The sequence below is a fragment of the Manis javanica genome, chromosome 1 (genome assembly GCF_040802235.1).
Source record: "Manis javanica isolate MJ-LG chromosome 1, MJ_LKY, whole genome shotgun sequence".
Taxonomy (NCBI): Eukaryota; Metazoa; Chordata; class Mammalia; order Pholidota; family Manidae; genus Manis; species Manis javanica.
In genome coordinates this window covers 194,440,903-194,456,194 of record NC_133156.1, presented here as the reverse complement: position 1 = coordinate 194,456,194, position 15,292 = coordinate 194,440,903, and the positions used below count along the sequence as shown (strand labels likewise).

Genomic DNA, 15,292 nt, shown 5'->3' with positions numbered 1-15,292 from the left:
ATTCCTATATATTTTATTCTTTTTGATGCAATTGTAAATGGAATTGTTTTCCTGATTTCCCTTTCTGCTAGTTCATTTGTTAGTGTGTAGGAATGCAACAGATTACTACTGTCTATTAATTTTGTATCCTACAACTTTGCTTTGTGTATTATCAAACATTTATTGAAAACATAATATCCATCCTTCTTAAAGTTTTCCAAAAAGTAGAAGAGATGGGAATACTTCCAAACTCATTCAATGAGGCCAACATCACTCTAATACCAAAGCGAAGTTGTAGGATACAAAACTAATTCACTTATTAGTTCTAGTAGTTTTGGGGTGGATTCTTTAGGGTTATTTATGTTCAATATCATGTCATCTACAAACAGTGACAGTTTAACTTCTTCCTTACTAATGCCTTTTATTTTTTTGTGTTGTCTGGTTGCGATGGTTAGAACCTCCAGAACTATTTTGAATAAAACTGGGGAGAGTGGGCATCCTTGTCTTGTTCTCAGTTTTAAAGGAAAGCTTTCAGCTGATCACTTTTAAGTATGATGTTGGCTGTGGATTTGTCAGGTACTTGCCCTCTATACCCATTTTGTTGAGAGTTTTCTCATAAATGGACGTGGAATTTTGTCAAATGCTTTTTCAGTATCTATGGAGATCATGTGATCCTTCTTTTTGTTTATGTGGTGGATGATGTTGATGGATTTTCATATACTGTACCATCCTTGAATCCCTGGAGTAAATCCTACTTGATCATGGTGGATGATCTTTTTGATGTATTTTTGAATTCGATTTGCTAATATTTTGTTGAGTATTTTTGCATCTATGTTCTTCAGGGATATTGGTCTGTAATTTTATTTTTTGTGGTGTCTTTGTCTGATTTTGGTATTAGAGTGATATTGGCCTTATAGAATGAGTTTGGAAGTATTCCCATCTCTTCTACTTTTTGGAAAACTTTAAGAAGGATAGATATTATATTTTCAAGAAATGTTTGATAAAATTCAGCAGTGAAGACATCTGGTCTAGAGATTTTGTTCTTAGGTAGTTTTTTGGTTACCAATTCAGTTTTGTTGTTGGTAATTGGTTTGGTAAAATTTTCTGTTTCTTCCTGTTTCTTCTGTTCTAGCCTTGAAAAGTTGTATTTTTCTAGAAAATTGTCAGTTTCTTCCAGGTTATCCACTTTGTTAGCATATAATTCTCATATGCTAATAATGATTCTCTAATAATTCTTTGTATTTCTGTGGTGTCCATAGTGATTTTTCCTTTCTCATTTCTGATTCTGTTTTTATGTGTAGACTCTCTTTTTTCTCTTGATAAGTTTGGCTAGAGGTTTATCTCTTTTGTTAATTTTCTCAAAGATCCAGCTCCTGGTTTCATTGAGTCTGTTTTTTTACTTTTCTCGATTTTATTTCTGCTCTAATTTTTATTATGTCTGTCCTTCTACTGACTGGGCCTCATTTTTCTTTTTCTAGTTTCATGAATTGCGAGTTTAGTTTTCCATATGACATAGTTCATCTTTCCTAAGGTAAGCCTGTATTGCAATATACTTGCCTCTTAGTAAGACCTCTGCTGCATCCCACAGATTTTGCAGTGTTGAGTTATGGATGTCATTTGTCTCCACACATTGCTTGATCTGTTTTTATTTGGTCACTGACTCATGGATTATTTAGGAACATGTTGTTAAGCCTCCATGTATTTGTAAGCCTTTTTGTTTTCTTTGCGTAATTTATTTCTAGTTTCATACTTTTGTGGTCTGAGAAGCTGGTTTGTACAACTGCAAACTTTTGAGTTTTCTGAGGCTCTTTTTGTGGCCTAGTATATGACCTAGTCCTGAAAATGTTCATGTGCTTGAGAACATGTATCCTGCCACTATTAGGTGGAATTTTCTGTAGATGTCTGCTACGTCCATCTGTACTAATCTGTTGTTCAATGCCTCTATCTCCTTACTTATTTTCTGTCTGGTTGATCTGTCCTTTGGAGTGAGTGGTGTGTTGAAGTCTCCTAAAATAAATGCATTGCACTCTTTCCCCCTTTGATTCTGTTAGTATTTGTTTCCCATATGTAGGTGCTCCTGTGTTGGGTGCATAAATATAATGGTGATATCCTCTTGTTGGACTGACCCCTTTATCATGATGTAATGTCCTTCTTCGTCTCTTGTGACTTTCTGTGTTTTGAAGACTATTTTGCCTGATAAAAGTACTTAAACTCCTGCTTTTTTGTCCCTATTAGTGGCATGAAATATCTTTTTCCATACCTTCACTTTTAATCTGTGTATGTCTTTGGGCTTGAAGTCAGTCTCTTGTAGGCAGCATATAGACGGGTCTTTTTTTTTTTTAATCCATTCAGTGACTCTATGTCTTTTGATTGTTTCATTCAGGCCATTTATTTTTAGAGTGATTATTGATAAGTATGTACTTATTGCTATTGCAGGCTTTCATGGTTACCAAAGATTCAAGGGTAACTTCCTTACTATCTAACAGTGTAATTTAATTCACTTAGTATTCTATAACAAACACTATCTAAAGGTTCTTTCTTTTTTCCTCCTTTCTCTTCCTCCTGCATGCTTTATATTTTAAGTATCATATTCTGTACTCTTTGTCTATTCCTTGACTGACTTTGTGGGTGATTTGATTTTGCATCTGCTTAGTAATTAATTGATCTACTTTCTTTACTGTGGCCTTATTTCATCCTGTGATAGCTATTTAGCCTTATGAGCTCTTCCATCTATAGCAGTCCCTCCAAATACAATGTAGGGATGGTTTTGGGGAAGTAAATTATCTCAGCTTTTGCTTATCTGGAAATTGATTAAACCCTCCTTCAAATTTAAATGATAATCCTGTCAGACAGAGTATTCTTGGTTCAAGGCCCTTCTGCTTCATTACATTAAATATATCATGCCACTCCCTTCTGGCCTGTAAGGTTTCTGTTGAGAAGTCTGAAGATAGCCTAATGGGTTTTCCTTTGTATGTGATCTTTTTTCTCTCCCTGGCTGCTTTTAATAGTCTGTCTTTATCCTTGGTCTTTGCCATTTTTATTATTATGTCTTGGTGTTGTCTTCCTTGTGTCCCTTGTGTTGGGAGGTCTGTGCACCTCCATGGCCTGAGAGACTATCTCCTTCCCCAGATTGGAAAAGTTTTCAGCAATTAATTCCTCAAAGACAGTTTCTATCCTTTTTCCTCTCTCTTCTTCTTCTGGTACCCCTGTAATTGGAATATTGTTCTGTCTGGACTGGTCACACAATTCTCTCAATATTCTTTCATTTCTAGAGATCTTCTTTTTTCTCTCTTTGCCTCAGCTTCTTTGTATTCCTGTTCTCTAATTTCTATTTTATTTACTCTGTACTTCATCTAGTCTGTTTTTAAATCCCTCCATTGTATATTTCATTTTAGATACTGTATTCTACAATGTTTGTATCTCATTCCTGACTTCCTTCCTGAGTTCTTGAATACCTCTGTAGGTCTGTGAGCATGTTTATAATTTTTATTTTGAAATATCTTTCAGGAAGATTGATTAGTTCATTTTCACTTGGCCCTCTTTCTGGTGTTTGTGGGATTTGGTTTGAACCAGGTTCCTTTGACTTTTCATATTTGTAGGTGGTGCCCTTTAGTGCCCAGAAGCTCTACTCTCTGGGGCTGCTCAGCCCCTGGAGTGATGGCAGGGGTTACAGGCAAGGGATACTGGTGCCTGACAGAAGGAAAGAGGTCTTTCCTGCTTCCCGGCTGCAGTGCCTGTCTCCACCGCCAGGGCCAGTGTGCTGAGCATGCAGGGAGAAGCTTCTGTGCTTTGCACTTGTAACTGCTGTAAGCAGGGCCACCCTCTGGCTGTCCTGGCACAATGGCAGACAGAGTCAGTTTATGAGGTGGTGCTGGCCGGGATGAAGGTGCAGCATGCTGCATTTTGCAGTGTTGGGCCTTGGGACTGCGTAGCCAGCCCAGGGGAATGGAGTGCCTGAAGCTCCTGAAAATTTCCAACCTGGTGGGCAGAGTGCACCCAGACAATTTTTTCCACCTATCCTTTCTCCTGAGCAGCAAGTTCTGTTCAATCCTTGCCCCTTTAGCTGCCGTCTTGCTGTTAGGAAGTCTCTCAGACTACCCACCTTTTGTCCCAGAGCAGCTGGATGTAAATCTCTCTTTTCCACAAGCGGCTGCAATCTCAGTCTCTACAAGTATTCTACCTGTCTTAGCTTTAACACCATGTAATGTAGGTTGGTGCCCTCAGAGCAGATCTCCAGGGCTGTGTGTTCAGCAGTCCTAGGCCTCCACCCCTTCCCCTCTCCATTTCTCTTCCTCCCTCTGGTGAGCTGCAGTTGGGGAAGGGCTTGGGTCCCTTCGGATCATGGCTTTGGTAGTTTACCCTTTTACTTGAGGTCTGCTGGTTTCCCCAGCTGTAGACAGTCTGCCACAGTCTTCTTTCCTGTTGCTCTTTCAGGATTTTATGTATTTGCTATATTTTCATATTATATGTGGTTTTGGGAGAAGTTTTCTGTCTTACCTCTCATGCCACCATCTTTAATCTTTGTCTCCTTGTGTACTTTTAGAGAATGTATACTCTGAAGTTTGGGATGCACCATTCTATAAACGTCAATTAGGTTAAATTGTTTGATAGTGCTGTGCAAACCTTCTGTATCCTTATTGTTATGCTTTATTCTGTCCTCCTGTTTTATCACTTAATGATAAAGGAGTGTTAAATCTTCAACCATAATTATGGATTTGTTTGTTCCTCCCTTTATCTCTAAATTCCTGCTTCATGGATTTGGATACTCTGTTATTAGACACAGATTTAGGACTGTTGCATCTTCTTGGTTAACTATTCTGTTTGTCAGGATATGAAACATCTTTCTTCTACTTTGTCTTATTTTAGCAATTACAGCCTTCCTTATGGTTAATATTTACATGATATATTATTTTTCATCCTTTTATGTTTAGTGTTTAATGTGTCTTTGTATGCTTTTGTTAACAGCAGATAGTTTGTCTTAGTTTTGTATACAATTTGACATAACTCACCTTTAATCTGTCCATTTCTATTGAATGTAATTATTAGTGTAAATTGCTTTAATCTATAATCTTGCTGTTTGCTTTCTTCTTGAGCCATTTATTCTCTATTATTTTACTTCTCTTCTGCTTTCTTTTGGCCTGAAAATTTTCCTTTCTTGGATTTTTGAACTATACTTTTTTGGGTTTTGTGGGGATTTCTTTGTTTTTGTTTAGTGGCTACTTTAGAGGAGGTGTTATTAGCAAACTATGGCTCATGAGCCAATTCAGCTAGCTACTCATTTTTAAAATATTTAAACTTATTATATATTATATTCTTATTAAAAATAAGCCATACTCATTTTCTTACATATTATCTATGGTTACTTTCATGCTACAGTGGCAGAGTTGAGTACTTGCAACAGAGGCTGTATGGCCCAAAAATTCTAAAATACTGTCTGGCCTTTTAAAGAAAAAGTTTGAAACCACTGTTCTAAAACCACTCTAATAGAAATATAATTTGAGCCATAGATATAATTTTAAATCTTTTAGTGGCCCTATTAAAAAAAATAGAAAGTTAAAATTTATTTTAATAATATACTTTAATTAAAGCACTATTCAAAATATTGTAATTGTTATAAAAAGTTTTAATATTTTTGCATTATTTTTTCATATTGTCTTCAAAGATCTGGTATTTGGTGTTATACACAAATAGCATATCTCAGCAATTCAGTCTAGCCATATTTTAAGTGTAATTCATATTTGACTAGTAGCTACTGTTAGCACAGCTCTAGAAATTACAATGTACACATTTAACTTCTCATACCACAAGCTACCTTGACTTAATACACCACTTCACATATAAGAACATTAACAGAAATGTATTTCCACTTATCCCAACCTTTGTGTTACTGTTGTCATACATTTAGCTTTTTCCATATGTAATTAATTCCATATTGTATTTTATTATCATGCTTTAAAAAGTCAGTTTTATTTCAAAAAATTTAGGAAGAAAAAGTCTTAAATACCCCCATATTTACTGTTTTGGTATTCTTCAGATACTACATAGATCTGAATTTATACTTGATACCATTTTCCTTCAGCTTAAGGACATCCCTTTAACATTTACTGCAGTGTAGATTTCCTGAAAACTAATTCTCTCACCTCTTGTCTTTCTGAAAATATCTTTATGTCACCTGTATTTTTTTTGTTTTGTTCTATAAGGAAAACTGGAACTATATTTTTTTCTGAATTTTCTTTAACATTTTAAAGTAACTGTAGACTCAGAAATGGCAAAAATAATCTCTCATGTACCTTTTACCCAGCTTCCCCCAATGAAATCATCATGTATAACCATAGAATTACTTTCAAAATCAGGAACTGACATTTGTATATTCCTCTGAAATACAGAACATACTCGATCATGTTTTTGCATGCACTTGTGTTTGTGTGTGTTCTTATGAAATTTTATTACATGTATAGGGTAACCACCACAATCATTCTACAGAACTGTTCTATGACCACAAAGAAACTGCCTCATGTTGCTTTATAGTGCCACCCTCCTGCCAATCCTAATCTCTGGTCTGTTCTGCATTACTCTAATTTTGTCACTTTGAGCATATCGTATAAACCAAATTATACAGTATATAACTTGTTAAGATTGGCTTTATTTCATTCACCATTAACCCCCTTGAGATCCATACAAGGTTTGCATGTATCAAAAGTTTATTCCTTTTTATTGCTAAGCAGTATTATTAAGTATGGATGTAGTGTTGAACATGTGACCTGTTTCTAGTTTTTTACCTTTCACCATTTAGTATGATGTTAACTGTAGATTATTGGTATGTTAACACTCTCCTCCACTTTTAGTGCATTGAGAGTTATCATGAATGGGTAGTGAGTTTTGTCAGATGCTTTTTCTGATAAATTAATATAATCATACAACTTTTCATCTTTATACTGTTACCAAGATAGATACTGATTAGCATTTGAATACTGAACTGATCTTAAATTCCTCAAATCAAACCCACTTGGTCATGGTGTATTATTATTATTTTCATATGTTGCTGGATTAAATTTGCTAATATTTTGTTGAAGACTTTTAATCTGTTAATGAAGACTGTTGGTCTGTATTTTCTTTTTATTCTACTATCTTTGGCTTTGGTATCAGAGAAGTGCTTGACTCTTAAAATGAGTTAAGAAGACTTCTTCTAAATTCTAGATGAGAATGAGTATAATTGGTTTTGTTTCTTTTAAAAATAGTTTAGAGAATTCTCCAGTGAAACCATCTGGGTCTGAAGATTTCTTTTCCCTGTTAATTAAGAATTCAATTTCTTTAAGACTGTTAAGATTATCTATTTCAAGAATGGACAAACCTTTCTGCAAAGAGCCAGATAGTAAATATCTATGTTTTATGTGTCATATAGTCATTTACAACTAATCAACTCTGCATTGTAGCACAAAAGTATCATGCACAATGTATAAACAAATGAGTATAACTGACTTCCAACAAAACTTTATTTATGGCACTGAAATATAAATTCCATACAGTTTTCAACTGTCACAGATTTTTTCTGACCATTTAAAATATAAAAAAACATTCTTAGTAGGCTTTACTAAAACAGGTTGTGGGCTGGATTTGGCCTACAGACCAGTTTATCAGCCCCTAATCTATTTCATTTTGAGTTAATTTTGCTAATTTGTGGTTTTCTAAGAATTGGTCCATTTCATCTAAGGTGCTGTATTTTTATGTGTACAGTTGTTCACTATATTATATCCTTGTTCAAATCTTTTAAATGTCTATGGGGGCTACAGTAATCTCTCTTTCTTTCCAAATATTGGTAGTTTGTTTTCTCTTCATCTTTGGTCAGATTTATCAATTGTATTGGTCTTCTCACAGAATCTTTTCATTTTTCTGTTGTCAGTTTCATTTGTTCATGCTTTTATTTTTATTTCTTTCTGCTATGGATTTATTTTCTCTCTCCTTTCTTGAGGTGGAACCTTAAGTCTCAATTATTGAATTGACTTCTCTCCTAATACAGGTATTGAGTACACAGGTTTCGTTTCTAGCATTGTTAGCCATATCCCACACATTCTGATATATTTTCATTTTCATTCAGTTCAATATTTTTAACCTGCTCTTGGGTCTCTCTGACCCAAGAAGAGTGTTCTGAAATTTGCATATGTTTGGAGATTTTCCCATTCTTTCTTTCCTTCAGCTTGACTTGGTTTGTTTTGTTTTTCTAGTTTAGTTGGAAGGATAGGCTTTTAGGCCTTGGTTTTTTTCTAACATAAGCACTTAATGCTCTAAATGCCCTACTAACGTCCATTTTAATTGCACCCCATAAATCCTTATGTTTTTTGTTAAAATACATAAAATAAAAATTGTATTTTTGTTTAATGTGCTTTTCCAGGAGACTTTTTGATGGCTTGGGTGTAGGAATGTGTTAATTTCCAAGTGTTTGAATATTTTTTTTTAATTTCTCTGTCCTAATTATTGTCTGAAAATATACTGTGTATAATTTTAAGTTAAGACTTATTTTTATGATGCAGGATATGGTCTCTGTTGGCAAATGTTCCAACTGAAAAGAACATATATTTTCCTGTTTTGGGGTGAAGTGTTCTGTAAATATCAGATGCCATTGTTTTGTGGTCTCAATTTCTTCTATAACCTTGCTGATTTTCTCTCTAGTAGTTTAATTACCAAGAACAGGGTTTTCTAGTTAGGAGTAATGGGTACTGCCTCTTTGCTGTCATTTGCTTAAAGCATGGCAGTGATGGTCAAGAGGTCTTCTCCCAGCAATATCTGAGGCCAATGAGAAGTCGAGGGTTGATATCTCTTTACTGATGCTTACTTACTGCAGGAGGGCATGGTCATTAGCACTCTCTTTCAGTCTCTGCAGTGCAGGATGGTAGAGAGACACTGCTTCTGCCTCTGTTAGTGCAGGGAAGGACAGTCTCAAGGGCTCTGCCTGTACCTGGTGGGGAGAGAGAGTTGCCACCTCAGTACTGCAGGCTGGGAATGGCTGACATGACTGTGTCATAATTTCATAACACCCAGTGGGTTAGGGTACTGCTTTGTTAGCATGGGCATGGTCTTGTCAAAAGAGCTCCATTCTAGTCTCCTCACTGCTTGGTAGGGAGGAGTAGGTGTGCTCCCTAGTTAGCTCAGGGTGGTGATACTTGACAGGGTTCTACCCCCAGTTTCCATAGCAGCTCGTGGGAAATGGGAGAGATGCAGTTTCTTTGATGGTGTTCAGTAGAGCAGAAGAGGTATAGTCAAAACTGTTAGGAACTGTAGACCTGCCCACCACCTGGTCCATTGCTTAAAGATAGCAGGCTTTCCTTTGACTTATTTTTGTTTGCACATATTGTTGTTTTCAGATTATAGGCTGCTTTATGACTCAGTTTGGGATATAGGAGGCACCAAAAAGAAGGGGTTATGGGGATTAGACTTGTGGGTAGGTCGTTCCTTATGTCTTAAGTCCCTATCCAGTCTGCCTTCTATTCTACAACTTTCAGAATGTTCTATTAGTTGCTTTTTGTAAAGTCTTTTAGTTTTAATTAGCAGGAGGAATACAGTAGAATATACTTAACTCTGTCTTTTGTGAAACTAGATGCCCCTCACCTTCATTTTGAAGGCTTCATGTGTATGGAATTGTTCAACATCTTTAAAGATGTTGTTTCTCTGTCTTCTAGGATGTGCTTTTTTCTGGGAGGAAGTCATCCTTCTGATTTATTCTTACCATTGAGAATCTCTTCTGGCTGCTTTTGAGATTTCCTTTATCTTCGGTTTTCTAGGGATATTTGTCTCTGTTCATTCTGCTTTGAGCTCATTGAGCTTCTTTTATCTGTGGATTGATATCTGTCATCAAATTGGGAAAGTTTCAGCTATGATTTGTTTCATGCTCTACTACCTCTTCTCCTTTTGAGATCTAACTACATGCAAGCTAGAATATTTTAACTTTTCTCACAGGCTCTGAGGCTGTTCATTTTTCAAATCAGTCTTTTATCTTGCTGTACTTCATTTCGGATAGTTCCTTTTGCCTGGCATCTAGTTGTCAGATCAGTAGCCAATTAATTTTTCATTTCATATGTTGAATTTTACAGTTCTGTAAGTATATTTATTGTATTTTCCATTTCTCTGCTTAGAGTCCCTCATCTTTTCACTAAATATGTTTTTATATAGATGTTTTATTGTCCTTGTTTGATTATTCTACCATATAGGTCATGCCTATTTTTATTCTTTTTCTATGATCTAGTTGTGGGTCATGTTCCTGTTCCTCATGTAAGGTTTTATTGTATGCTTAACATTGTAGGTGCTAAATTCTTGGAACTCAGTATTTTACTATATTCCTTTAAGGAATGTTCAAGTTTGTCTTTGCAGACACTTAATTTATTGTTGGTTCACCTTGATCATGTCATGACTTTTGTTTAGGAATTTGAGGACTCCTCTAAAGGAAGTATCATTTTAAATTGTAGCCTCTCTGGGGTCTGGGTGGTTTTCCTTTCCTCAAGAAATCAGACTTGTTTTCTAAGCCTGGTAAGTTACTTCATATATTTTGTCCAACTTTATTGTTCTATATTCATTTCATGGGTTTTACAGCAGGCAGGAAGGTCTGATACCCATTACTCAGGGCCAGACGTACGAGTATTTTACAGGTACTTTTCATAGATAGTAAACATATTTTTCATAGCTTCTTAATTCATTCTTATGTGCATTCAGGCTAATAATTACTCCTAATGAAGGTTTTCTCAACAGTATCACTATTTGCATTTGGGGCTTGGTTATTTGTTTTAAAGGACTGTCCTGAATACTGTAGAAGAGCATCTCTGGCCTCTATCCAGTAGATGCCAACAGTACCTCTTCCCAGTTGTGACAATCCAAAAGGTCTCCAGAAACTGTTAAGTGTCCCTATCAGGCAAAACTGTCCTAGGTTGAGAACCACTATTCTGGTAGAAAATATTATTGCATACCTTAATCCCTTGCAACTCAGGTGTGCTGTGCCAATCAGCTGCCTGACTTCACCTGGAGCTTCTTAAAAACACAGAATCTAAGGTCTTACCTTAGACCTGAATGATACCTGCATTTTTAACAATATCCCAAAATAATTTGTGTGCTTTTTCTAATATGAAAAATAATACCACTGACCTTCTTTCTTAAAGGGCCAGACAGTAAATATTTTAGGCTTATGGTCGACTTTGTCAGAACAATTCAACTCTGCCACTGTCATGTAAAAGCAGCCATAGGCATACATTAACAAACGGCTATAGCTGTGTTCTAATAAATCTTTATTCACAAAACAGGCAGCCAGCTAATGACTCACATTTTTCCAGCCACTGCCACAGACTATCTTTTGTAATCAGATCTGTCAGTGAACTGAAAACTGGTGGTTAAATCCTTTGAGTGCCTTCCCATTTGGTATCAGTTGTTGCTCAGAGATGAGGTATACAGGTCTCGTCACAGACAGTTCTATCTTGAAATTTTAGTAGCTTGACTTACCTAGGTGGGGATATCATCCATCACCACCACATCTAATTAATTTATATGTAAATGCTATTTAACCTGATCAGTGGCAGGATTTCCTTTATGAAGGCTGCATAATATTCTATTATATATATCACATTTTATTCATGTTTGTCCTTGGTTTTTTGGGTTGCTTCCACCTCTTGACTACAGTGAATCATTCTGCAGTGAATATGAGTGTGAAACATCTCTGAGATGCTGTTTTGAATTCTTTTGTATGTGAGATTGCTGGATCATATGGTAATTCTACTTTAAATGTTTCGAGTAACCTCTGTACTGTTCCCCATAAATGCTATATCATTTTACATTTCTACCAATGGTACACAAGAGTTCTGATTTTTCTGTATCTTCACCAACACTTGTTTTCTGTTTTGATAATGGCTATCCTGATAATGGTATCTGTTCATGATTTTGATTTGCATTTCCCCTGTGAGTAGGGATGATGAGCATCTTTTCCTGTTTTTTTGCCACTTGTTTATCTTTGGAGAATAATCCTTTGCCCATTTTTTCAGCTGGGTTGTCTATTGAGTTTTAAGAGTTCATATTCTGGATACAAGTCCTTTATCATATATATGATCTGAAAAATTTTCTCCCAGTATGGTGGCTTGTCTTTGACTTACAAAAGTTTCTAATTTGATGAATTGTTGAATTTTAATTTTTCTTTTTTTCTTTTGTGGATTGTGATTTTGGTGTTATATCTAAGAACTTTTTGCCTAATTCTAGGTCACAAAGATTTTTTTCCTTTGTTTTCTTTTCTTCTGAAAGTTTTATATTCCAGCTGTTATATTTGATCTGCATTTTTGGTCAATATATATAATGTGAAGTAGGGGGTCTAAATGTATCTTTTTGCAAGGATACTAGTTGTATCAGGATTTTTATTGAAAAGACTGTCCCCATTGAATTTCCTTAGTGCAGTTGTCAGAAAACAATTGCTCATATATGTGTTTATTTTTGGACTTAAAATTCTCTTCATTGATGTGTATGCCTTTATGCCAGTACCTTACTGTCTTGATTATGCTAGCTTATAGTCAGTTTTGAAATTTAGAAATGTGAGCCCTCCAACTTTGTTCTTTTTCAAGATTTTAGCTATTCTGGGTCCTTTGCTTTTCCAAAGCTGCTAGGATTTTGACTGGGATTGTGTTGAATCTATAGATCAGTTTGGGGAAAAATTGGTATTTTGCACTTAAAACAGTAATTGCCTCATTCAATCATAGTTCCTGGTCAGAGATCTAGTGCTAAGATCTGGGTTCATAAATTAGGTCCTGACATTCCAGAAACTGAACGTTAATAGCAGCTGATTCTTCCTAGAAAGAGGTATGTTGCTTCTTGCCTTACATAATGCCCCAAATTCCTGATTTTCTCTGAATTTGTTCGTGACCTTCAGGAGGGCTGGATAGCCTCCTTCATACCTCTGGAGGGAAGACAATTTGATCCTGCTTGCCATACCATGTGTTCCAAGTTCCCACCCAAGTGCAAGGGTGATCTTTATGAAACTGGCAACTCCTCTTGACAGATTTTGTTACATATGCTGTTAGGCATTCTGCTTTAACATTGTAAAGCTGTAATTTGTGTATAGACAGTTTATTTCCTTTTGGCTAGGAGAAGAGAGGGAACATCTTTTCTTGGATCAACTTTCTGAACAAAGAAGGATTTTAACCAGCTGTGTTCTTGAGGTCTAACAGGGGAAGACATCAATCTCTAGAGCCGAGGCTGCTCTGTGGGCACACAGCACTCATGCCACCAACTTGTGCTGGTGCCTCAGCTCCCCTAGAATCACTGTATTAAATCATTAATGACCAAAAGCTTTCTATCTTACTCTCTGAGATTATCTCTGGTTTTTTTCCTTGCCAAGAAAATTCAGTTTTCACATTCTGCCCTACTTACTGGTTTAAAAAAACCAATCAACCAGATTAGAAACTCTTCTCAGGAAAAATAAACACACAAAGAACTTGATTTGTGTAACAAGTTTTATTTAGCATTCTTATAGAGGACATAAAATAAATATTTGGAAAACTCAAACTATTTTATATACATATTTTTCCATAGGAAAGCACAAGAAGGCGGCAAAAATATTGTGAGTCTCAATTTCTGAATGAAGTAGAAAGTTCTCCAAATGCATCTTATGAATCCCATCAAGACTGTACCAGTCCAGATATATTTGACAGGTCAAGATCTCCACCTTGGTACAAATACACTTCTACAGCTGATATGGAGGCTACAGACTTAGAAGAAACTACAGGATTCTGGCTTACAAATTCCCAGTTTACTCTTAGCGAAAAGACAAAGGCAGATATCTATTATTATGGCTTCACCATTCTTTTCCTTTTGATATTAGTATATCTGTCTTTATGTTTTCTCTGAAGATATCAAAATCCTTTTGATAAAGTTTCCAGTTCTCCACAGAAATGTTATATTCAGGGTTTCCTTCCAGACATTTTCAAGGTAATTGGCTATAAAAAAGTTACATTTTAGAGTTTGTGTACATTCTAAATAAAATTGCTTTATGCTAGAAATGGTGTCATGATACAGTTTGGAAAATTACTTTTCTGAATTTTCAGATCACCTAGGAAAGGGGCTGTAAAGTTTTTTGATCAATGGAGCACCTTAAAATTGTTATTGATAAGGATAATTTATCTTACAGAAACTTTCCTTCTGTTTCTTTTTAAATAGAAATAACAGATTTCTCAAAATGTTTTAGATAAGCTGATCTTCCATAATATCACTAAAAGCTGGGCACATTTTATGAAATGTGATTAATAATTTGCTTACCTTACTACAGTAGGGACAGTCACCAAATATGATGTTAAAACTCTGTCTACTAGTCAGTAGTCCTCTCAACCACTGAAGATTTTAAAGAGAAGAAAAAGGGAACAGTGTCAGCATGATAAACAGATAGTCCAAATATCATTTTCTTTCTTTTTGAGTACATTGTATTTTTATTTCAAGATTTACTTCTTTAATTTTATTTTTCAAGAGTAAGGGGAACATTTCCTTAGCCAATATCAGACTACGAATATGCTGAATAACAAGAGGAACCCAACATGAACTTCAAGGTCTATACTACTGGTTTATAGCCAAATTATGGGCCCCTTTAAGAAGCTGATAAAAAAATGATGCAGCTTTTCTCCCTCCAAAAACAGACAAAATGCATCCAAGTTCATGGGGTGCACTGACCCCAGCTAGATCTATTAATCTCAAATTAAGAACTCCTGTTGTAAAAGATAACACAGGCTCTTGAGAATTTAGGTGTTTATTCTGGTGTTAAGCACCAATAATAGGTTAATTTTCAACCCATTAATTACAAGATTGAGGAAGTCCATTTTTAAAAATTAAATATTCATTATTACAAAGAAAACACATCCCCTAAAGAGTATCTCTATAATTACACCTGGTATTTTATGATTTTATGTAAGTAAACTGACATCTCAGTACCTAAGTTCTGCACTGTTAAGTGCAGATAGCACCTACTGCTCTCTCTCATCACAAAAATCAGGAAAGTGATATTAAGGAAGACTAAAACCCTATACAATTGCAAGGTGTTTTGTATGTAGATATACATGGAGTTATCATATGTCAACTGTGCCCTAAGATAAGTGCTCTAGGGAGCAAACAACTACAGATAGGAATTAAACAGACTTCACATATAGTAAATAGTGATGTCATGGGCTTAGAGTGCTGTGAGATATTCAGATCACAAAATGCATTCTTCTCAATGTCGAAAGAATTATTACATTTATTCTATACTTTAGTCTGAAACATAACAGTTACTCTATAGCACTAGCTCCCGTTCACCTTACTGCCACCACTGCTC

At 35.5% G+C, this 15,292-nt stretch overlaps 3 protein-coding genes across 9 annotated transcripts in view; 1 reads left to right on the top strand and 2 right to left on the bottom strand.

Annotated features, from left to right (window-relative positions):
* VRK2 (VRK serine/threonine kinase 2) overlaps positions 1 to 13,994 on the top strand; it is a 99,698-nt gene extending 85,704 nt beyond the window's left edge. For both annotated transcript variants that reach the window (XM_037020445.2, XM_037020447.2), the window contains exon 13: positions 13,528 to 13,994. In XM_037020445.2, coding sequence (XP_036876340.2) covers positions 13,528 to 13,842 — 315 coding nt within the window. In that variant the 3' untranslated portion in view covers positions 13,843 to 13,994. The remainder of the gene's footprint in view (positions 1 to 13,527) is intronic.
* The window catches only part of FANCL (FA complementation group L), a 171,234-nt gene that overhangs the window by 81,660 nt on the left and 74,282 nt on the right, over positions 1 to 15,292 (bottom strand). For 4 of the 6 annotated variants that reach the window (XR_012121174.1, XM_073212889.1, XM_073212874.1 and 1 more), the window contains one exon: positions 14,251 to 14,322. Coding sequence is in view for 5 of the 6 variants with exons in the window: in XM_073212889.1 (XP_073068990.1) it covers positions 14,251 to 14,322 (72 nt within the window). In the remaining variant the exon portion in view is untranslated. Of the gene's footprint in view, positions 1 to 13,430; positions 13,932 to 14,250; positions 14,323 to 15,292 lie in introns of those variants that run through there. The other 2 variants (XM_073212877.1, XM_073212882.1) reach the window with 1 other exon arrangement.
* LOC108396883 (nipsnap homolog 1) lies at positions 9,121 to 13,307 on the bottom strand. Its single transcript, XM_073212896.1, is given in 4 exon segments — positions 9,121 to 12,748; positions 12,750 to 12,901; positions 12,903 to 13,064; positions 13,066 to 13,307. Coding segments are annotated over 4 exon segments (543 nt in total). The 5' UTR covers positions 13,174 to 13,307; the 3' UTR covers positions 9,121 to 12,627.